This window comes from Microcaecilia unicolor, chromosome 1 (genome assembly GCF_901765095.1).
Source record: "Microcaecilia unicolor chromosome 1, aMicUni1.1, whole genome shotgun sequence".
NCBI lineage: Eukaryota > Metazoa > Chordata > Amphibia > Gymnophiona > Siphonopidae > Microcaecilia > Microcaecilia unicolor.
Window position 1 is genome coordinate 679,829,213 of NC_044031.1, and position 22,924 is coordinate 679,852,136.

General features: G+C 42.0%; 1 protein-coding gene across 12 annotated transcripts in view; it reads left to right on the plus strand.

Moving 5' to 3' along the window:
* Nucleotides 1-17,145, plus strand: part of CELF6 (CUGBP Elav-like family member 6) — a 660,136-nt gene extending 642,991 nt beyond the window's left edge. For all 12 annotated transcript variants that reach the window (XM_030187745.1, XM_030187705.1, XM_030187697.1 and 9 more), the window contains one exon: nucleotides 17,018-17,145. In XM_030187745.1, coding sequence (XP_030043605.1) covers nucleotides 17,018-17,145 — 128 coding nt within the window. The remainder of the gene's footprint in view (nucleotides 1-17,017) is intronic.
* The last annotated feature ends 5,779 nt before the right edge of the window (nucleotides 17,146-22,924 follow it).

Consider the following 22,924-nt stretch of genomic DNA (forward strand, 5'->3'; position numbering starts at 1 on the left):
GATATTCAGTCTGCTCTTTGCATCTGTCTGTTGTGTCTGAAACTCCGGCCTCTCTGGTACGCTTTCTATCTCTGTACACATAGTACACATTCTTTAAGAAAAGTGTGTCCTCTTTATACATAGTGAGGTGAATTCTCTAAATTGCATCTAAAAAAAAGCTTAAGTGCTATTCTATAAGCCATGCCTAAAGTTAGACGCAGTTTATAGAATAGAGCTTAAGTTCTGGGGTTCATGAGTAAATTTAGACGTGTCCATTTGCACCAATGAAAACATTTATGTGTGGAACCCCCTTATTCTATAACTGCATGTGTAACCAAAAAAACACACCTACAATCTGCTTCAAACTGCCCATAACCCTCCCATTTCCGCACCCCTTTTTCGAGACATGCTTAAAATTTAGGTGCAGATCGCGCACCTAAATTTACATACATACAACTTAATTGATTCCAGTAAGCACCAATAATTGCTTGTTAAAATACCAGTTATTGCCACTAATTGGCTCATTATTCAGTAAAATTAAATGACCAAATTTGGCACGTGCCCAAATTTGCATATGCAGTTTTTTGTGACTTTTATAGAATTAGGGGGAGTATGCACACTTTAAGAAGACTGCGCACTATTATTAGTGAATGACGTTTCATTATAAATGACAGCCCATCCCTAATTTAGACTGTATATACTCCATTCCCAAACTTGGGTGTTCTTGGGTATTTTACAGATGGCTCTGTCAAATGTAGAGCCTTTTGCAAATATTTACTAGCTTGTACAATACCAGCAACAATTTCGTAAATATTCATGTGCCCAAAAAGAGTGTGGTCTTGTAGGGTTTCACACAAGTAAGTACCAGCAACAACTACATGTGCAGATGCTGAGTTTACAATCCACATTTACAGAACCATCCAGAAAGACCCCTCCCCAGTCTCCTCCCCTGACAACACGTGTCAATATCACTCACCTCCCCCAGCCCCGTATAACTCCTAACATGGACCATAACCTCCCCACCCCATGACATCCCTCCTTGACCATCACAACCTGCTTATCGCCTTCTGAACATCATCATAGGCATCTGGGCACTCCCTAACACCATTTTAGCTCAACCCCCCACTCCCAACACCCTCCAGGTTCTTACAAGGGGTTTCCATGTTGTCTGTGAGGAATTAGGAGTGAACTCCGGTTGCTCCTACTCTGTTAGTGCCTGGGTTCAAAACATGGCTCCACTGATTTCTAGCGATAGTTTTATGGTACTATCATTAGGGTTGAAGCTGCCAGATAAGGGCCCACAGAGGTGCCATTTTCAACCTGGTTCCCCCCCCCCCCCCCCCCCAGAGAGCAGAGGATTTGTTTTGCTTTGTGCTAGACCACCAGGGAAAACCCCAGGGGGGAGTGGGTATAGATTGGGTTGGGAGTGTGGGGGTATAGAGTGTTGTCAGATGGGGATTGAGAGGTTGATTGGTGGAGTTATGTCAAGGAGATGGAAGCTGAAATGTGTATCAGAAGAATTCATGGGCAGGGGTGAGAGTGAGAAGGGGGTCTGGAGATAATTGGAGATGGGAAATCCATAGGGTGGAGGGTAGGGATTCCATCAGGCTTTACACCTGCCTGTTCAAACTGACACTTCTATATGCCTTTGGGGCAGGTGCAAAGGACAACATATATTTGTATACACATAGGGGGTCTTTTACTTAGGCGTCCTGGCGTTTGTAGCATGTGCCTAAAGATGCCCATAGGAATACATTGGTGTCTCTAGCATTTATCACGCGCCTATTTTTAGTTTGCGCTAAAAACGCCAGCGTGCTTTAGTAAAAGACCCCCATATATTCTCCTTGTAAAAAATGGAATATACATCTATTTATTTGACCTGCTCAAACTACACTCTCTTGAAATTTCTATATGGTGTGGATCTCCATGTGTAAATAATAACTTTCTAAAATCACTATTTGCAAATTAAGATGCTTCTAAAATAGCCCTCTTTATAAAAAAAAATATTAAGTAGGAAGAAAACCTAGTGTGCTTTTTTAGTTGTTTTTTTTAGTTCAATAAGTTTTATTGATTTTCAATAAAATAAACAAGTAATAATAGCAAGAATATTGTCATTACAAAATACTTAGTGCATCTGATGCACACCACTCTGATCTCAGAATTGGGAATGAAATGATTTATTTAAAAAAATTGTATTAAATTTAAATTAAATTAGCATGCTGATAGCTTTTTATAATGCTTTACTCCAGTGTTCCTTCCTCTTTCTACAAGGACTCCATATGAGAGTTTTCTCTAGAGTTGTTCTATACTTTTAGGTCACATTGAGCAAATGAGTATTTGCATTGTTATGTTCAAATACAGTAAATGTAGCTTTTGGTGACAAATATAGTCACAGAGACAAAAATGCATTGTTTTCTGAGTTGAAATTGTCTCCTGTCTAAGATGTACGAATCTGTGAAAAAGTTCCAAAAAGGCTGGCAATATCTATCAAAGTTGAATCAAGTCCAATAATTTGCCAGATTTGTGGGTCAGCAGACTTGAAGTTGTCATCAGATTTGTCACAGACAGTAAAAAAGGGGTCTGTTTATAGGAAGTATTTGTGAGGTTTAATTATGAATGAGAGAAGAGGTTACATGTGTGTGTTGTGGGTGGATGGCCTAGTTAGTTGATTTGTGTCTTATTTTTATGTATTGCTTTTGTATTTATGTTTCTTTTTCTTGGAGGTGATAAAGAGCAGGAGGACAGATTAAGAATTTTTCCTGAAAGAAAAGCAAGATTTTTTTGAAAGTAGCTTGATACCCAGGATACCAAAGATTTGATTTAAATATGTCAGATCTGTGGAAAAAAACAGCTGCATCACATTTATATGAATTTTCTCAGTGAGTTTGTGGGAAATCTCAAAAAATATGATAAACTCATATCAAGCTGCAATCCACCCGAGTTGAACTTAACCTTAAATTATTGCATCTCTCTATTCCTAGCAGATGGAAGGTACAGAACCTACTTTCTATGTCCTAGGCTCAGCTTTCAGGATCATTGAATTCATTGTTTCTTCAAGCTTCTCCTTGTGTGTTATCCAATGCCTTATAATTCTGGCCATCAGTATAAAGCTCAGCTAAGTTATGATCGCTAAGCAGAAATACATCTTTTACTCATTTAGAATGGCATTTTAGAAAGGATGTACAAATCAAAATTGAGATATCCAGATCTGGATGTCTCATGTTCTGCTAGTAATTTAGAACAGGACCTGCCAATTTACAGCCTGTTCTAAAATACATGGTGGAAATGGACATTTATGTGGCAGTTGCATGTGGAAGAAGCAGCCATTTTGGAATCATAAATGTCTAGAATATGAATGGAACAACATGGGCAAATAAACGATAAATGTTTATGTTCCAGAACATACACGCTATGTTATGAAATGGCAACATAAATATTAATTGCATAAACATTTATGTCAGCCATTTTCAAAGCATAAAGGTATATTTTTTCCTGTCGTTGTCACAGAGCCTGGTATCCCTTGGCAGTTTTTCTTTTTGGGGTAGATCAACCACTGTGGGATTTAGGGGTTGACCTTCTCTAATCCCTCCAGGAGCACATTTCTAAAACCTAGGTGTCCAGGGAGCAGGTATAAATCCCAACATTGATGTGGATTCCCTTTCTGAAATGGGAGAATATACATTTAATTTTTAGGCGTACCATAGTCCCACCCAAAAAATGCCCAGATCATGCCCCCTTGCTATATGCACATTTTAGAATTTAGATGTATATATCCTGGCTATGTAAATCTGGGATTGAGACTTTTAAGCATGATCCCCCTAATTCTATAAAAGTCACCAAAAAATTGCGTGCATAAATTTGGGTGTGTGCCCAATTTGTGTGTGTAATTTAATTAAATAATGAGCCAATTAGTGCCAATAATTGGCTTTGTAACAAGCAATTATTGGTGCTAATTGAGATCAATTAAGATGTACATGTGTAAATGTAGACATGTGAGCTGCGCCAACATTTTACGCACATCTGAAAAAAGGGGGTGTGGAAATGGGAGGGTCATGACAATTTGGGTTGGATTGTGGGCATGGGTTTGGAACCACCATAGAATAAGAGGGTTCCACATATAAATTTAGGTGGGGGCATTTGCACCATGTTTTCATTGGTGCAAATGGATGCGCATAAATTTATGCACGACCCCCAAGACTTAAGCTGTGCTCTATAAACTGTGCCTAACTTTAGGCACGGCTTAAAGAATAGTGTTTAAGCGGGGGGGGTTTCAGCACCAATGTTTTAGGCGTGATTCATAGAATTCACCCCTATAAGCATCTAAATGCCGGTTTATTCACATCTAAAACCTGAACAGCACTTCCAAAATAAGCACGTTAATATTATTAGACACCATTCAATTACCTGTCCTAGTTGGTTTATTGTGGTCACTCTGAAAACATGGGCTCAATATTCAAAAGGTCTTTAAATGTTACATGGGGCTAGTGAATGTATAAGTGGATTTACAATTTACAATGGACCATCACAACCGCTTTGGCACTATTTAGTTGCTGGAGCAGAGTAAGGAGAGATTATGAGCAGGAACCTAAGACTAATTATAAAACTGGATGGCACAAATTAGGCATCTAGATGCAACATCCTGACCCTGATTCTCAAAAATCTGGTGCTGTTCTGAATAGCGCCATAAAAATACTGCCGGAACAGCGCAATGTTAATGAGATGCAAATATAGGTTGTGCTCATAGCATTGAGCATTATGGAATTCGGTGGGAGGATTGTTCATTGATGCGGGAGGATTTTGCTTGGTGCATGCAAAGAAGAGTTCCACGGTAAGCTTGGCTCCTGTGAGCATGTGCCTGGTAGAAACCGAACTTGAAACATACATTGGTGTCTGTTTTCTGCAGCCTAAATATAAGTGTTTAAAATTATTTTTTTTTTTAGCTTAGACACTCATATTTAGAGACAGGAAACAGATGCCAATGTGTGTTTTCACTTTGGGCGTTTTTTTCTTTTCTTTTTTTTTTAATCATGGATGCTTTAAATACAGATGCAAGAAGCAGACACCAATGTGTGCTTTCGCTTTGGTCTGTTGTTTCTCATGACCAGCGCTTAAGGGCTTGCAAAAGCTTCCTTCTGTTTCCAAAAGCAATCAAAACTGGCAGACTTAGCAGAAAGATTCATGAGAGAAGGACAAGAATCATGAGAAATCCTTTCATCCAACACCCTAATGTCTGCTCCGACCTGGCATTATTTATTTATTTATTTATTTATTTGCAGCAGTAAGACAGTTTTGTTTCAGGCGCTCTTTTCTGAGCATTGGGGAAGAATACAAAATGACCTCATTAACATGAGCTTGGCTACATTAGCATTCTACTTGTGTTGCTTGTCTGCGCACTCATTTGTTCCTGTGCTCCGGGACTCTGAACATTCTACGCAAGTAAATGCAGGCGCTAGTATGACACTAATAGCCTCTAGCGCCCGCATTTACTTTTGAGCATCGGGCCTCTGAGCGTTAATTCTATAATTAAAGAGGAATGAAAAAAGAAACAAGAATTGAAACTGGAACTGGCTCAATACACTGGAAGACTCAGAACACTTAATCCCCCTAAAGAAAACACGTTTCATCGCTTCAATCTATGCCTTTGAACACGCAAACTGCTATTCTCATTAATAACTGTAAGCCACATTGAACCTTCCATTAGGAAGGGCTAGATGGACTATTGGTCTGACCCAGTATGGCTATTTTTATGTTCTTGTGCATGGCAGAAGTGGTTGCACCTAAAGTGTGACAGTTTGATGCACACCTGTGCCATTATAGAATACTAGCTTTGCACTCAGTTATTTGCAGGGCTTTTTTTGAGGGGGTACCTGGGGGTACTGAGTACCGGCACCTTTTCCATTGTCTTCTAAAATTGACCCATGGACCCCAAGTTTTAATGAAAGAGCTCAGGCTCTACACACCAATTCTGCCTTGTCATAGATTCTGTGACTGTTTGCAGGGGGCCTGGCTATTGTGGGGTGGGTCCCTCAGTGATCACCCCATCCCTGAAGGGTGGCCTGGCATTTGAGTACTGGCACCTTTTTGCTGGAAAAAATGCACTGGTTTTTTGCTGCTGAACTTTTCGCCACCTATATAGAATTTACCCCTATTACACAATAAATGCAGTGCTGTGGCCTATCTATGTAGCACTGAATATATAGATTTCTTGTAAATACAACAGCACTCAATTAAAAAATTCACTGACAGCAAGGTCTGAATATTGACCCAATTGTGTTAACCAAAAGGGTTATATGGTAAGATGAACTGCAGAAGACTGATTATCTGCAAGGAGGGGCGGAATATACTCACCTCCAGGAAGTATACAAGCTGGGTATTTTTCAACCCAGCAGGGGGAGGGGGAGGGTTGCTGGACATGGGTGGATGGAGGGGAGGGCAGGGGGAGAGGAGGGTTGCTGGATATGGGTGGATGGAGGGGAGGGCAGGGGGAGAGGAGGGTTGCTGGACATGGGTGGATGGAGGGGAGGGCAGGGGAGAGGAGGGTTGCTGGATATAGGTAGATGGAGGGGAGGGCAGGGGAGAGGAGGGTTGCTGACATAGGTGGATGGAGGGAAGGACAGGGGGAGAGGAGGGTTGCTGGACATGGGTGGATGGAGGGGAGGGAAGAGTGAAGAAGGAGATGAGATGAGGGAAAAGGAAGAGAGGAGAAAAACTGCACATGGATGAAGAAAATAGGCAGAAGCTGGATCCACTGGACAGTCAAGTCTGCGGAGGACCCAGCTTTTACTTACGGATGTAGGGCAAGAAATGAAGAAGAAAGGCGGAAAGTAAAGAAATAAATGGAAAGGAAGCCCTGGAAACGGAGTTAAGAGGACAGATAGCATCAGAATCAGATACTGGGCCAGCATGATCAGAAAAACAAAGTCACCAGACAACAAAGGTAGAAAAAATCATTTTATTTTCATTATAGTGTTTGGAATATATCCACTTTGAGAATCAGGTGCTCAACATTAAAAGTTTATATTTATTTACTTATTTATGGCATTTTATCCCACATTAAACATGAATTAGATTGGAACCTGGGATCATTTATTATTTTTTTTCCTGGAGTAATACATTGCCCACCCCCCCCCCCCCAGGCTCTCTCCCCAGCTATAGCCAGCTCTGCAATTTTGGGGGGGGGGGGCGCAGATGTGGACCGGGGAGAGAGCCTGTTGTTAAACATTTACCAGCACACCACTGCCTCCACCCGCCCGCCTCCATCCACCACCGGGCTGGGCCCCCCTGAATTCAGATCATAGCGCCTCACCTCGACCTCGCTCCGTGTCAGTGGTGTACCAAGGTGGGGGCGGTCTGCCCCAGGTGCACGCCGCTGGGGGGGTGCCATGGCGCGCGCCTGTCGCCCTGTCTCTGAGTTCACATGTGTTCACCGCTCCCTCTGCCCCGGAACAGGTTACTTCCTGATCCGGGGCAGAGGGAGCAGTGAACACATGCGAACTCGGAGCCGACAGGGCAACAGGCGTGCGCCGCAGCACCCCCCCCCCCCCAGCGGCGTGCACCCGGGGGGAGGTGTCATTTCGCAGGGGGGGTGCTGCGCTGCACCCGGGGAGAGGCGCATCGGTGATCCGCCCCGGCTGTCAGCCAGCGTCGGAACGCCACTGCTCCGTGTGAAAGAAGCGCAGCAGCGGCAGTCTGCAGATCGCCTCCCTTTGGACCTTCCCTCCCTGTGTCCCGCCCTCGTCTGATGGAAAGTGGGACACAGGGAGGGAAGGCCCAAAGGGAGGTGATCTGTAGACTGCCGCTGCTGCGCTTCTTTCACATGGAGCGAGGTCGAGGTGAGGCGCTATGATTTGAAGTCAGGGGGGCCCGGCCCGGTGGTGGACGGAGGGGGGCGGCGGCGACGACGACGACCTTGGGAGGGGGCCCGGGCGCGGCCTTGCCCCGTGCCTGGCCCAGTCTCTCGGTGGCCCTGCCACCCCCTTGTCATATTGTTCTGCCAACTTGAGATCCTCAGGCTCTATCATCACGAGGTCTCTTTCCTGGTCTGTGCACATTAGCCTCTCAACTCCTAATGCATACAGCTCCTTTAGATTTTTGCACCACAAAAGATCACCATACACACTTCACGTCATCCACAAAAAGGCTCACTTTTCCTTCTAGCCCTTCAGCAATATCAATCATAAAAATATTGAACCAGATCAGCCCCAGGACAGATCCCTGGGGCACTCTACTACTCCCCTTTCTTTCTTTTTGAGTGAATTCCTCCCTCTGCTGTCTATCAGTCAGCCAGTCCCAGTTCAACTTGGGTCCCATCTTCAAGCCATTCAGATTATTAATGAGTAATAATATCAAAAACTTTGCTGAAATCCAAGTACACCAGATCCAGTGCCTGCCCTTGATGCAGTTCTTTTATCACTCAAACAAAGAAATCAATTAGATTTGTCTTTGGTAAAGCCATGCTGCCTCAGATCTTGTAACTCATTGGATTGTAGTACATAAATGTGGGTTTCTTTTTTTTTGTTGTTAAATATTTTTATTAAATTTTAAAGGTACAGCATAACAAACAAAAAGAAAAACATGTACCAGAGTACATCAAAACAAAATACACACTGAAATACACCAAGCTGAGTCCATGTAAATAAAGTCAAACCATAGATGAAAGGAACAGATCCAAAGATCTCCATTTCTGAAGACCAGATTTATGGCCATGTATAGAAGTCAATTCAGTCTGTTCATATTTTTTGTATAGTAAGATCCAATTCCACCAAACAACAACATTAACTTGTGAATGGTCCTTCCAATGTGACATTATTAGTTTCAAAGCAACAGAAATCAAAAAATCAAACAATAGTTTATCATTTGCTGTAAATAAAAATGGGATGCAAATAGATTTCCAAATTACATATTTGGGTAAAAAAGATTCTTGAAACCCCAAAATCTATGTTATATAATTCCCTTCACATGGGGGTCATTTTGTAAAATCATTTTCAAGTTTTTTTGTGGTGACCTATGTGGGCAAATAGCCTGAAAAAATTCTGCTAGGGGTTAAAGTACATGTCATGACATAAGAATGGTAATATCATTGGATTTTAAAGAATAAATATAATCACTTCTCAGTCACTTTGTTCATTTAATAAGACCTCAGCCGTACAACTCGATGGATCAAACTCATACCATCAAGAATTAAGCACCATCTTCTTCATCTTTTTCAATGTCATTTTTATGTGTGTGTACATATATATATATATATATATATATATATATATATATATATATATAATGTCATCAGTAATTGCTTATATAGAGGCATATTTTCAAAGCACTTTGGGAGGCTAAGTTCCATAGGTTTCTATGGAACTTTGGGAGGCTAAGTGCTTTGAAAATGAGCCTCATAGTCTCCCAAATATTTTGCTTATATGTTTCAATGGTCTCCCAAAAATGAATACTATAACAAATATAACACTTATCTTTGTCCGCTCAGGGGTTAATTGTCCGACATAAATTCCAGTGATATTAGTAGTTTTTGATATTTTATTGTTGGATTTGATTTTTTCACTGCTTATTTGGAATGACCTAAAAATGGTGCATACTCTGCTGGTAATTCCCACAATAAATAATTCCCTGATCCCTTCTTTGTCCTGTTTGTCTATCTTGAGTAGATTGTAAGCTCTATTGAGCAGGGACTATCGCTTACATGTTTTGTGTTCAGCACCACATATGTTTAGTAGCGCTATAGAAATAATAATAATAAGTAGTAGTAGTAGTAGTAAGCATGTACAAGGGCAAGGTTTGGGCAGAGAGTAGGTGGAATACACAAGTACACATGTAGATTATGAAATATGCTAATCTACAAGCGTATCTGAATAATCTAGGAACTGATATTTACACTTGTGCATGTGTAACTGTCCATGCCTTCAAGGTAGGCATGATTTCTTCTGCTTATGCTAATATTATATAAAGACACATGGAGGGGCATAATCGAACAGAAACGCCTATCTCCATGGGCGTTTATCTCCGAGAACGGGTCCGTGAAGGGGCGGGGCGGATCGTATTTTTTAAAAGAAAAAGACGCCCATGTTTTATTCATCAAGGTGTGAGCTGGGCGTTTTTGCTTTTCAGCGATAATGGAAAATGAAATCGCCCAGCTCAAAAACGAATAAATCCAAGACATTTATTCGTGGGAGGGGCCAGGATTCATAGTGCACTGGTCCCCCTCACATGCCAGGACACCAACCGGGCACCCTAGGGGGCACTTTTACAAAACCAAAAAAACAGGTAAAAGAGCTCCCAGGTGCATAGCACCCTTCCCTTGGGTGTTGAGCCCCCCAAATCCCCCTCAAAACCCACTGCCCACAAGTCTACACCATTACTATAGCCCTAAGAGGTGAAGGGGGGCACCTACATGTGGGTACAGTGGGTTTGGGGGGGTTGGACGACTAGTAGCATTAAGCAGCACAATTGTAACAGGTAGGGGGGGGATGGGCCTGGGTCCACCTGCCTGACGTCCACTGCACCCCCTAACAACTGCTCCAGGGACCTGCATACTGCTGCTTGGGAGGAGGGTATGACATTTGAGGGTGAAAGTAAAAAGTTGTGAAACATCATTTGTTGTGGTGGGAGGGGGTTAGTGACCACTGGGGGAGTCAGGGGAGGTCATCCCCGACTCCCTCTGGGGGTCATCTGGTCATTTAGGGCACTTTTGGGGGCCTTATTCGTGAAAAAACAGGGTCCAGGAAAAGTGTCCTAAATTCTAGCTCAAAACTGTTCCATTATCGGCGAAGGGCGCCCATCTCTGTTCGCCCGATAACCACGCCCCAGTTCCGCCTTCACCACGCCTCCGACACGCCCCCGTCAACTTTGTCCGCACCCGCGATGGAGTGCAGTTGAAAGCGTCCAAAGTTCGGCTTTCGATTATACCGCTTTATTTGTTTTTGTGAGAAGAACGCCCATCTCCCGATTTAGGTCGGAACTTGGGCGTTATTCTCGTTCGATTATAAGCTGGATATGCACCTATGTGTCTTTAAAAAGCACCTATGTAGGTATCTACTTGCCCTCCTAAACCAGATACCCTGTTATAAAATTACCTTCTATAAATCACCTATGTGGAACTGTGTCAAAAGCATCACTGAAATCCGAGTACACCATATCTAGCACTGTCCCTTGATCCAACACTCTGGTCATCCTTTCAAAGAAATAGATTAGATTCCTATGACAACATCTGCCTCTGGTAAAACCAGAACAATTTCTCCACCTAGCAACTTTGTAGTGCTTGCATATTGTCATGGGAATATAATATTTTTAACCAAAATATGAGTATAAAATATGAAAACCTTCTACAAAGCATGTGGGTCAAAGAAAGAGGTGTCTTAGGACTATTATCAAAATGCTCAATATCGTTGCCACAGAATGTTTCCATACATCAGACATTGGTAGGGCCAAAGGAGGTTTGATTGCCAGGAGACAGCATCATGTGACAAGGCTGAAGCCATCTACACTCAAGGAGATTTAACTGCTTCCCTATGCAGCAGCCGCCATCTTGATACACTCAAAATACATTACTTTGTATGGCTTCAGGCCAGACAATGGGCCAAACATGCTCCTGTCATCTCCTGTCAATTAAACCTCCTTGGTAGGGCCAGCAGCACTGCCATGCAGAAGGATCTGATCTTCCATCCATCAGTTCAGCTATGGTAGAGGAGCAGCGGAAGCAGCATTCACAGCCTTGAGCAGTGGGGAGGCATAGTCATCACACAATAGCAAAAAATAGGAGCCGAATTCAGGGCCCAAGGTTGCAGGTCTCCAGAAGGGCCTATTTATTCCCTTCTTAATAATCTTCTATCAACTTAGATTTTGTTATAGGTGTGGAATAATATACTTTCATATAAATTTAATTTTTAGGTTTTTCTGTCATTGAAGTTTTAATGTAATTTTATCTGCTTTTTTTATTATTACATTTCATTGTATGAAACAATTGATGTGCACTGCTTACATTTAGCTTGGGTTATAGAAAGTGGTGTGTAAAAGGTACGAAAATAAATAAGTTTGCAGGGAGTATATATGAAGAGGAAAGCTCCCTAAGTGGTAGTGAATGAAGCCTTATGGCAGCAGGATCCTAGCAATGGTTCTCATTGACCTGGAAGCCCAAAGGAGCAGGGGGAAACTGCTGAGTCAAACAAAACAAATATTGGTAAGCAGTATGAATTAAACTGCCTATAATTTACTAATTCAGTTTTCATGCCTCATGAGCAGTAAGTCAGGTATTGTTACTATGGCCTGTATGAGATTTGCTGACATATTGGTTTAACCTGTTTCCACAAATTAGTTTTAACTTCCAAAGCAGTCACTGGTGATGGTGTAGGGGAAAGGGGATGGGATTTGATATACAGTCTTTCTGTAGTTACAATCAAAGCAGTTTATATATCATATGCAGGTACTTATTTTGTATCTGGGGCAATGGAGGGTTAGGTGGCTTTCCCAGAGCCACAAGGAGCTGCAGTGGGAATCAAAGCATTAGGCTACTCCTCCACTGACACTGGAACACAGCGCATCAAGGGATCATGTCTCTGCCATCCCCCACCCCCAATATTCACACACTTTTAAAAGTAGAAAAGCCAAACACTCACTTTTAAAGAAAAGAATAGAAATGTGCTAATGCTAGCAGGTGTGTGTTCCTTTCCCTAGCCTTCCCTCTGCCCAAACCTTCTACCATTGCTCCCCCATGTTTACAAAGATTCCACATCTGTGTTCTTAGAATGATTTGATCTCTTTTTTGCTTCTTTGGAATTCATTAGATTCTGTAGGTGTTTATTTTTCTAACAATGTTTTCATGATTTGCTTCTAGTTTAACTTTGACTGTTGGTAGTATGGGTTACTTTCTATGTAACATAATTGTATTTTATAGAGTATGGGATAGGTACTGTGCTGTGTGTACAATATTTTCATTTTTGAAGCATATTCAACTTTATTTTTATTTTTGTTGAATGTTTCAGGTTTTAATTCCATTATCAAATATTTTTTAACCACCTATAGTTAATCAAAATTACACTATTAGTGAAGGAATGCAAGGTTATGGCATCACCAGTCCATTGGTGAAAGGCATTTCTGGGGACTGCTCATTTGTTGTTGTTTAACTCACAGCCAGTAAAGTAAATACCACCCAAGAAGTCCCCACAGTAGGGTACAGACAGTCAAGAAGAGGGGCCCAGTAATTCCCACATAGGGCCTTGTTTACTAAGCAGCATTATAGGCGCGTTTACATTTTTAATGCGTGTTAGCCATGTACATGCCTACAATATCTTATTAAACAGGGCCCATAATGAGGCCAAAGGCAGAGCACAGCAAACACTATGCTTGCCTTAACAGCATTGGTCCCTGGCCTCCCAATTAAATTAGTTGTTCAGTTAAATTGGCTGATTCCCCCTGGTAGCCAGAGAAACATTTAAGCATATTATTTCCTACTGCAGGGCCAGTTCTCGTGATAAGAGCTGCAAATTCGCAAGGCTCTTATTGCCAGACCTAGATGATACAGTTAAGCACTTTTCCAGCTACTGGGAGAATCAGATATTTTAATTGAATAAAGAAATTGTAATGCCACATGGCAAGACTGTTAAAAGTAAGTACCTGCACAATTTAAAGCTTTCAAGGGTGAGGAGGAAAGGAGAAAATTGGAAAAGGTGGAGAGGATAGAGGAGGAGGAGGTCCACCCCCTGCCTCGCTTTGGAGTGTCCTTAGCAAAATGTTACTTGGTGGGGGGAGGGCAGGATTGGGACTTACACCATAGGGCATGAAATCACAAATGTGTTTAAAAGAAGGTTAAATAGAGAATTGGCCCAACCCCTCCCTTTGATGCCCCGACTCCAGCCCATCACCCTACAACCTGTAGACTGCAAAGTTAACAAAAATAACATGTATTTATGTTCTAATAATATCAGTAGAAAAGGATAGGGAGGGCAATACTGGATCTTTTATGTATTTCCAAGTGCTTGAATTTAATTCATCTGCACTTAGAACAGGGCACCTGGGACAGCTGCTGCCCAGTCAAGATTTATTACTTAATTAGACCACCCTGGAGTAAAAATGTCAATCCAACAGGAAACCTGGTTTCATTTCCCAGACCTGGCTTCTTTTCATGGACAATGGGGACTTAGGGATACTGCAGAAGCCCCAAGGAGCAGGGTATTCCTGTCAATGTACAACAGCACACCTACAGGTGGGATTCAGGGTGCAGACATCCAATTGCAAGGGAGCTGTAATTTGTGGCCCCTAATAACGATTGTTAACTGTAATGCCTTGGGGGGATGGCCTTGTTAACAAAACATCCTGGTGACTGCAAATTAAGGGGGCAAGGGAGTAAAGCCTGTTTTACATACAGAAAATGGCTTTTATAAAATGTCTTGGTCAGATACCTGTGTATAAGCACACTGCATGTAGGTATTCCCAGGGTATAATTTGGCAGAGCAGAGATAAAGTTGCAATACAAATACAAGCATAGCAGATAATTCTATAATTGTGCACTAGAGGGCACATGGTAGGAGCCTATTCTATAAAGAAACGTAGATGCCTACTTTCCTGCATAGAATACTAGTGAACCAGCAAAAAGATGTGCCTAAATGCCACAGATATGCACGTAACTTATAGTATTCTGTAAGTTATGGGGTGAATTCTATAAATGTCGCCTAAAAAATCGGCGCCAGAAAAAAAGCTGCTTAAGCCAGTGGTTCCCAAACCTGGTCCTGGAGGCACCCCAGCCAGTCAGGTTTTCAGAACACCCACAATGAATATTCATGAGATAGATTTGCAACGAAAATGTATGCGTGGAACACCAATATTCTATAATTATGCGTGTAACTCAAAACCACGCCCAAATCCACCCCAAAATGCCTGTACTGTTCTAGGCAAAGTATACTTGTTCTAGGCAAGGTATAGTGTAGCTTAAACAGCCAGCATAAACCATCCCCAAGCAGAAGCTTCACCAGTAGACTCAGTTCTTAAGAAAATCTTCTTTATTGTAGTACTCAGAATAAACAAAGAAAATCCAACTTCCAGTTCAGTTGCTTGTAAAAGAATTGTGGCCTTCTGCACATTGAGTCTGTATCTATCCACCTCAGAGGCAAGGAGATGGCCAGAACCTCAGCCCAGCCAAGAGGAAAAGCTGTAACACTCAGAGAAAATAAATGGTGAATGTCTTGGGGAGATGCCTTGGGGGAATGCCTTGAGGAATGGCTTGGGAAGATGGTGAAAAATCTTGATAGAATTACAGTAGATTAAGGAGGGATCAGCCCCTAGAACAGCTGCTGACCACAAAGGCAAGCTAGGAAAACTGGGCTCTAATTACAGGAACTGCAAACTATAGGAAAAGCAAGCCTAATATACAGTGCTATCTATAACACACAATGCAATTAAATATAAATAATACTCATATTAAATACACACAATAATACACCTTGCCTCTATGAAGATGGGGGCAGAACAATGCCCATGAGCCTCCCATTTCCACACCCCCTTATTGGGGCCACATATAGCTTTTAGGCATGGATCCTGCACCTAAATTTACCTAAATCTAATTAGTACCAATAACTGCTTGTTAAAAAGCCAATGTTTACACGTAAGATATGTGCATAGTCACAGAATAACGCCTAAGCAGAATTTTGGTATTTACATGCCTATGTCCAGACATATGCATATTGTATTAATTTTAGAACAGAAGAATAGCCATACTGGGTCAGACCGATGGTCCATCTAGCCCAGTATCCTGCTTCCAGCAATGGCCAATTCAGGTCACAAGTGCTTGACAGAATCCCAAATAGTAGCAAGAGTCATGCTACTGATCCCAGGGACAAGCAGTGGCTTCCTTCATGTCTATCTCAGTAGCAGATTAGGGACTCGTTCAGGAACTTATCCAAACCTTTTTTAAACCCAGATACGCTAACCTCCGATTCCACATCTTCTGGCAATGAGGTCCAGAGGTGCATGAGTAATTTATAGAACTACCCCTATAGAGTGCATGCATACATTTGTACCATCTTCAGAACTGGTGTATATATGTGCATGTGCATTTACACGCTCTGGAGTTGATTCTTGGTGTCTGTTTTATAAAGGCACATTGATGCCCACGTTGCCTTTTTATTATAGGCTTAAACATTTAGGTGCCGTAAAATTAAATTACCCCTCAATGCCTAGAATTTCTCATAATTAGCAAGTATAGAACAAAGTAGATTCCCAAATGAGCCAGATACGTTAAAAAAAAAAAAAAGAGATCGCTAGTTAATGGCCTAATATATATATATAGAGAGAGTTATCCAGATAACTTAAACTCAGATCAGATGAAGTCACACCTCATATAAACAGTTAAAGTAATTCAGGTAAACTTTGGACGGATATTGGTGCAACTCAGTGTATCCAGTTAAGTGTAAGTATCAGCATTATACAGGTTAACTTTAAACCCACACACACATATGGCATCGCTTTCTCCCCCCACCCCACCCCCCACCTTTTTTTTTTAAACCACACACATTTTGTCGGCCCCAAAAGTTGGCCAAACATATTAACATGGTAAATGATGTCAGATAAAGACCGGCATGGCCCATCCCTTCTGCCCAATAAAGTTGTTGCCGCTCTGTGCAGGTTACGCCCTCTTTTGTTTACGGTTGTAACTGCCGCTCCGAGAAGGGTATGGCGCCCCCTGCCCCCCCCCCCCTCCCATTGTCTGTTTAGAATTGTAACTGCTATTCCATGCAGGTTTATTCCCTTCTTTTGTTTAGGATTGTGACCTGCAGGGGGAGGTAAGGACAGAATTTTAAAAAGGCAAGATTTGTCCAGATAACTCCTGAAGTTACACAACAAATCTTTTTGAATATTGAACTCATAGTGCTCTTGCATTGCAATAATAAAGTATAGGTCAATTTTTAGTGCTTTTCTGGTTTTGGTGATGAACTGTGTACTTCCTTCTCCACCCTCACCTCTTTTCACTCCCTCCTCTGTTTCCCACCCTTTTTCACTGCACCTCCTCCTCCGCCCTCATTTTCTGTCTTCCTTTACCCAGGTTTCGTCAGTTTTGATAACCCAGCTAGTGCTCAGGCAGCCATTCAGTCCATGAATGGCTTCCAAATCGGTATGAAGAGACTAAAGGTTCAACTAAAGCGGCCAAAAGATGCTAACAGACCCTACTGACCCCTGCTTACCCAGGCCTTGCAAACAGGTAAGACATCAACAGACCTCCTGATCCTAAGCAGGGTCCCAGAATGGTACTGAGAGGAGAAAACACTCTTACCCCTGTACTCTCAGGAACTTAGTGGAGGGCCTGCTGCTTTGCTCCTGGATTTACTCACTTCCCAATACAGTTTGATTCTGGAAGTACTAATCTTTCAGATATCGACTGGGTCATCTCTGGGCCTGATATTCAAAATGATTTCACCAGTCAGGAGAGGCTCCTGCCTGGTTAAATCATGCTGAGCAGGTCAGGAGGAGATATTGAGCAGTACTTAACCGGGTACAGCCATTGGATATCCCCTCTGACCACTGCAGCACTGACCGGCTACCGCTGGGGTGATCCAGGGATGGAATTGGGTGGAGCCAAGAGTTATGTGGGCATTGGTAATGTTTTTTGCCAGTGTCTACATAGCTGACTGGGCAAGTAGGTCCGCTTAAATGGCCGCCCCCTCTTTGCTTGGTTAGTTGTGTGGGTACAGTACTTAATATTGGCTGTATCCGCATAACTTCCGGATACCACTGCTGACCTGGATATTGAGTACCGGTGACCAGATATGGCCCAGCACTGACTATCTGAGTCTAAATTAGCTGGCAATGGTCAGTATTTATAAAAACATTGACCATTGCTGGCTTGGTATTGCCTGTTTGTCCTTTAAGTTACACTGTAAAGGCCCCTTTTGCAAAGGTGTGCTAGCATTTTTAGAGCACGCTAAAATTTAGCACGCTCTAACCATGTAGATGCCCATAGGAATATTATGAGCGTCTACATGGTTAGCGTGCACTAAAAATGCTACTGCACCTTTGTAAAAGACCCCCCCTAAATGCATTCTGGATCTTACGGTTCTGCTGTTCTACTGATGAAAAAGGTGAAAGCATGGGAATGGGTTTTCTAGTGATCAGTGCAGAGGACCGTGAGCTGGAATCTCTGTTCTTCTGGAAGCTCTACCTTCCCATCCCTCAGCATTCTGAGCTATAATTTGGTAGTAATAATAACATTGTTCTTTTCTTCTTCTGTTTCTAGAGGTTTTCATTTAGTTTTCAAGCAATGAAAAGGTTGTGGACGTTCCTTCCCAATCATAGCTGCACATATGTTGCTGAAGTATAGGAGCGTGCAATTCATTGTGATCCCATTTGAATTGAAAGCACTATTTAAATGAAAATTATTATTATTAGGGTGGCTATAATTAAGAGTAATAGTCACAGAATGATTAATGATGTGAATCAAAAAGTAGAACCAGCCTTCAGATCTTCCCAAAGAATGGATAGTTTTGAAGCATCCAATGGAGCACTGATTTCTGAGAGAAGTGTGACTCAACGGATTTTATTCAGCATGTGACAGATGACTCTGCTGCACTGCTGAGTCACAGGCCACTGGGATTCAAGGGCTGCCTTCCACACTATACAGTACCTGTGTGATTTAGATCCTCTGCACTTTGCTAATTATAGAATAATCTTTATAGTATATAACTTAGCACACCCCAGAGAGACAAGCTGAGAAATTCTACCAAACAGTCAAAACATAAGATCACCCATCCTCTCAACCATAAGCAACTCATATTTTTATACAGCTTCAGTTCCCAAATCCATTCCTCAGGAGCCCCTGAGAGATGTAGCGTTCAGGATATCCAGAACATGGAGTTTAGCTTCGTTATTGGAGAGAAGGCATGAAATTGTATCTTGAGTATTCCTTTCAGTTATCCTGAAAAGTGATTTGCTGGAGTTTCTTAGAATTTGGGAACCATTGTCATTGGACACTGGGGTGTCGGCAGTGAATTAAATACAATTCAGAGTTGGCAAGCGGGATAAATAAATGATTGATGTAGACAGGGAGATGAAACCGTAGGCAAAGTTGCAGAAGAATTGCATCTGAGAGTGGCACTGACTCAATCAATGAGGAGGAGAAAAAAACAAAAAACAAAGAAAATCCCATGTAGAACATAGAACAACAAATGACAGTGAGAAGGTGGAGATGGCTTGAGAAAAAAACAAGTACGCAGATTGACCATAAGTCACTAAAACACTTTATTCATGCAATAACGTGTTTTAATGACTTATGATCAATCTACGTACCTGGTTTTTCTCAAGCCAACTCCACTTTCCCACTGTCGTTTTTTTGTACTGACTCAATCAAAGCATTAGGCTTCATTTTTAAAGTCCCCTGTGCTTTATTTTTCTTTACTTATTTTTATAAGCAATATGAGGACAAAAACAGTTACATTTGTCCATCACATCATCAGCTTTCACAATAAACATTAATCCGATAACAAATTGTCGGCAATGACTTGTTTCAGTCTATTATAAAGAAAATTCCAGTCTTCCTGTCTGTTTTCTCCATTTTCCCCAGCTATTTCTTTTATTTTAATATTTTTTGTACTTTTAAAAAAATAGTCACAATAGAAATATTGTAACAAACACAAATCACTACAAGTTCAGGAAATAAAAATCACAAGAAGAAAATAACATTTCACTTTTGACTTGTTTAATGTGGACCAAGGAAGCAAAGAGAAAAAGGGAAAGAAAAAAAAAGACATACTGAAAGAAAGACAATATGGAGCCAAGAAAGGAAATTATTATGAGAAAAAATCACATTATCCCACCTACTCAAAAAGCCAACTCATTCAGCTGTATATACGATCAGCTTTTTCCCCAGCTATAACACAAAGATATGAAATATTCGTTGCCAATAACATTCACCCATCCCCTTAATTGTAAACATTCTTTCCCACATTTTCACTAATCTACAACCACTATATCAAAAGCTCACGGAATATTTACTTTTCAGTTTATTCTTTGGAATACTTTTGTCCAAATGGGTAACAACTGGGCTGATGTCCAAAAAATGTTTGGGGTTACTCTTTAAGGAACTGCCTAGTTGTGGGTGACAAGGAGGCATGTACATGGCAGTATTCTAGTCATTTACAAGCAGTTAAGGGGTTCTTTTACTAAGCCATGGTAAAAGGTGGCCTGCGGTAGTGTGGGTGTGTGTTTTTGGACAGAAGCGGAGCCAGGTTGACGACGCAGGGGAGCGAGAGCGGACTTCTGCCAGCGCCGGCGCACATTTTCAATGCAACACATTGAAAAAAATAGGCGCTGGCGCTGACAGAACTCCATTTGGGGGAGCGGCCGCTCCCCTGACGCCCCCCCTAGCTACGCCACTGTTTTTGCAGCACATTGGGCCATTCTTTAGCGCGGTTGGAAAAAGGCATTTTTAATGGGGCAGTAAATGACCGTGCACTAAAATTAAAAGTAACGTGCAGGTATTTACTGCCTGAGCCCTTTCCGCCACCCATTGACCTAGCGGTAAGGGCTCACGTGCTACTTGTACAGCAATCAGACAGTGTGCCAATGTGGCCGTGCTGCCGATTACCACCGGGAACACACCCTGCGGTAGAAAACAGAAAATTATTTTCTACTGTGAGAAACAGTGCACACCAACTTTGAAACTAGCACAGGGTACCTGCACTACCCCTGCACTAATGCCGATTTGGCGCATGCAACCCACACATTAGCCCTACCGCTGCTTAGCATAAGGGCCCCTAAGCAGCCACTGACACACATAAATGATCTCTTATACAATACTGCCCAGCAGAAAAGTACATGCCATGATTTGATAGCACATGCTTTGGCCAGTGGACATGCACATGGGCGGAGTTTGGGCATAGCATGGGTGGAGCGTATATGTAAATTATAGAATTCTACCATTTATGTGTGCATGTAATAATATTCAAGTGTGAGCATGGTGTAAGTGATCATGCTTAAACTTGTACATGAGTTTTGGTCATTTGCACTAGTATTCTCTCAAGAAGAGTAGGCATTTAGGGTCCCTTTTACCAAGCTGCAGTAAAAGGGGACCCGCGGTGGCATCAGTGCATGGATTTGCTGCGTGCTGAGGCCCCCTTTTACCACAGAGGTTAAAATATGGTTTTTTGCCATTACCCCCCAGATTCTGTATAGTGCGCTTAGATTTAGGCACCGAATTCAACATGGATTCTATAACACCTAGTGCAACTTAATTGGCTTAACAAGCTAATGAGCGCTGATAACAGCACTTAACAAGCAATCATGAGCACTAATTGGTACTGATTAGAATTTAGGCATACAACTCATTAAGCGTATTCTGTAACGATGTGCACTGAACTTCTAATGCACGGAGGCAAAATGGGGCATGGTTATGGGCGTGGAAATGGGCGTTCCAAAATTTAGGTGCCTAGTTATAGAATATGGTCCAGTGTTCCTAAATCTACACGCTGAGATTTACACCAGGTTTTTGTTGGCATAAATGGATGCGCACAGATATCGGCACTGAAATATCAACTAAGTATATTCTATAATCGGCGCCTAAATCAGCACTGATTTCAGTGCCAGTTTTCTAGGCGCCATATATAGAATCTCCTCCTATATGGACAGTATCAGCCAAAAAGTCATCAGAATGAGCCAATACTATCCATAGATCCCCAAATTCTATGCATGTGCCTTAATTTCTGCAAGGAAATTGAAGCGTATTCTATAATAATGTGCATAACTTAGGGCTCTGTTTACTAGGAACATATGGGTGACTCTAGCGTTTAGCACGGCTAATTTTAGCATGCACTAAAAATGCTAGCGTGGCTTAGTAAATAAGGCCCTTAATTGGTTAACTAGCTAATCAGCGCTGTCAACTGGATGTTAACATGCAATTATCAGCACTAATTGGCATTAATTACGATTTATGTGCAGAACTCACTAAGCGTATTCTGTAATGTGGTGCACGTAAATTCCAAGTCGCGTAGTTGAAAAGGGGGCATTTCTAAAATCTATACGCATTATTATAGAATATACCCGCTCTGCGTCTAATAGAGATGTTTGGATTTACGCCAAGTAAAGCATGACCTAAATGGATGTGACCAAATGTTGTCACATGGAGAGGCGCTCAGCATATTCTATATACTGTGTGGAAATTTAAGCCTATTCTATAAAATTTAGGTGCACTTTAGAGAATACTCCTAGGCATATTTTTTTCTGTGTGTTTTTTTTCAGGCTCCATATATAGAATCTAACCCAGAGTAAAAAGGTGGAGGGAGGCTTGAGTGAAAGCAGGTCACAAAACTATCACCAGGATTATCTGAATAGTATCACTTAATATCTGTCTCAGCAGGATTATGTGTATAGTGGGTGCCACTACTCAGCTAAGCCCTTTTAAATATTGACCCCTTAAGTTTCTCTTATATATCTTAGGGATCCCTAAATTTTAGTGCTCTTTTACTAACGTGTAATAAAATCTGGGCCAGGTTTGTTCTAACGCAGGACTTTCCCGCACATTAACACAGCATTAACATAGGGCTTTTTTTTTTTTTTTTGCATTTGGAAAAAAAATAACACCGGAGCACTTACCCACTTGCAGCTTCCTATTTAGAAGGCGCTAAGTGCTCTCCCACATTAACCCTTCATTATGCGGTTAGCACACAGTAGTTCTAATACACTAGCTGGATACCATGGGAATTCCCTCTCTCTCTCCATGCCATGCCCATAGGTAACACTTGGGTTATCTTGCGTTAACAGGCTAAATACTGGAAAACACCTTAACCCATTTTGTGGTAATCTGATCCAGGGGTGTATCTGAGGTTCGGCGGTAGGGGGGGCAGGGGCTAGAGTGAGGGGGCACATTATAGCCCCCCCCCGGTCGCCACCCCCCCTACCGCCGTCAACCCTCCCCCCCTACCGCTGTTAACCCTCCCCCGCCTACCGCCGTCACCTACCCCCG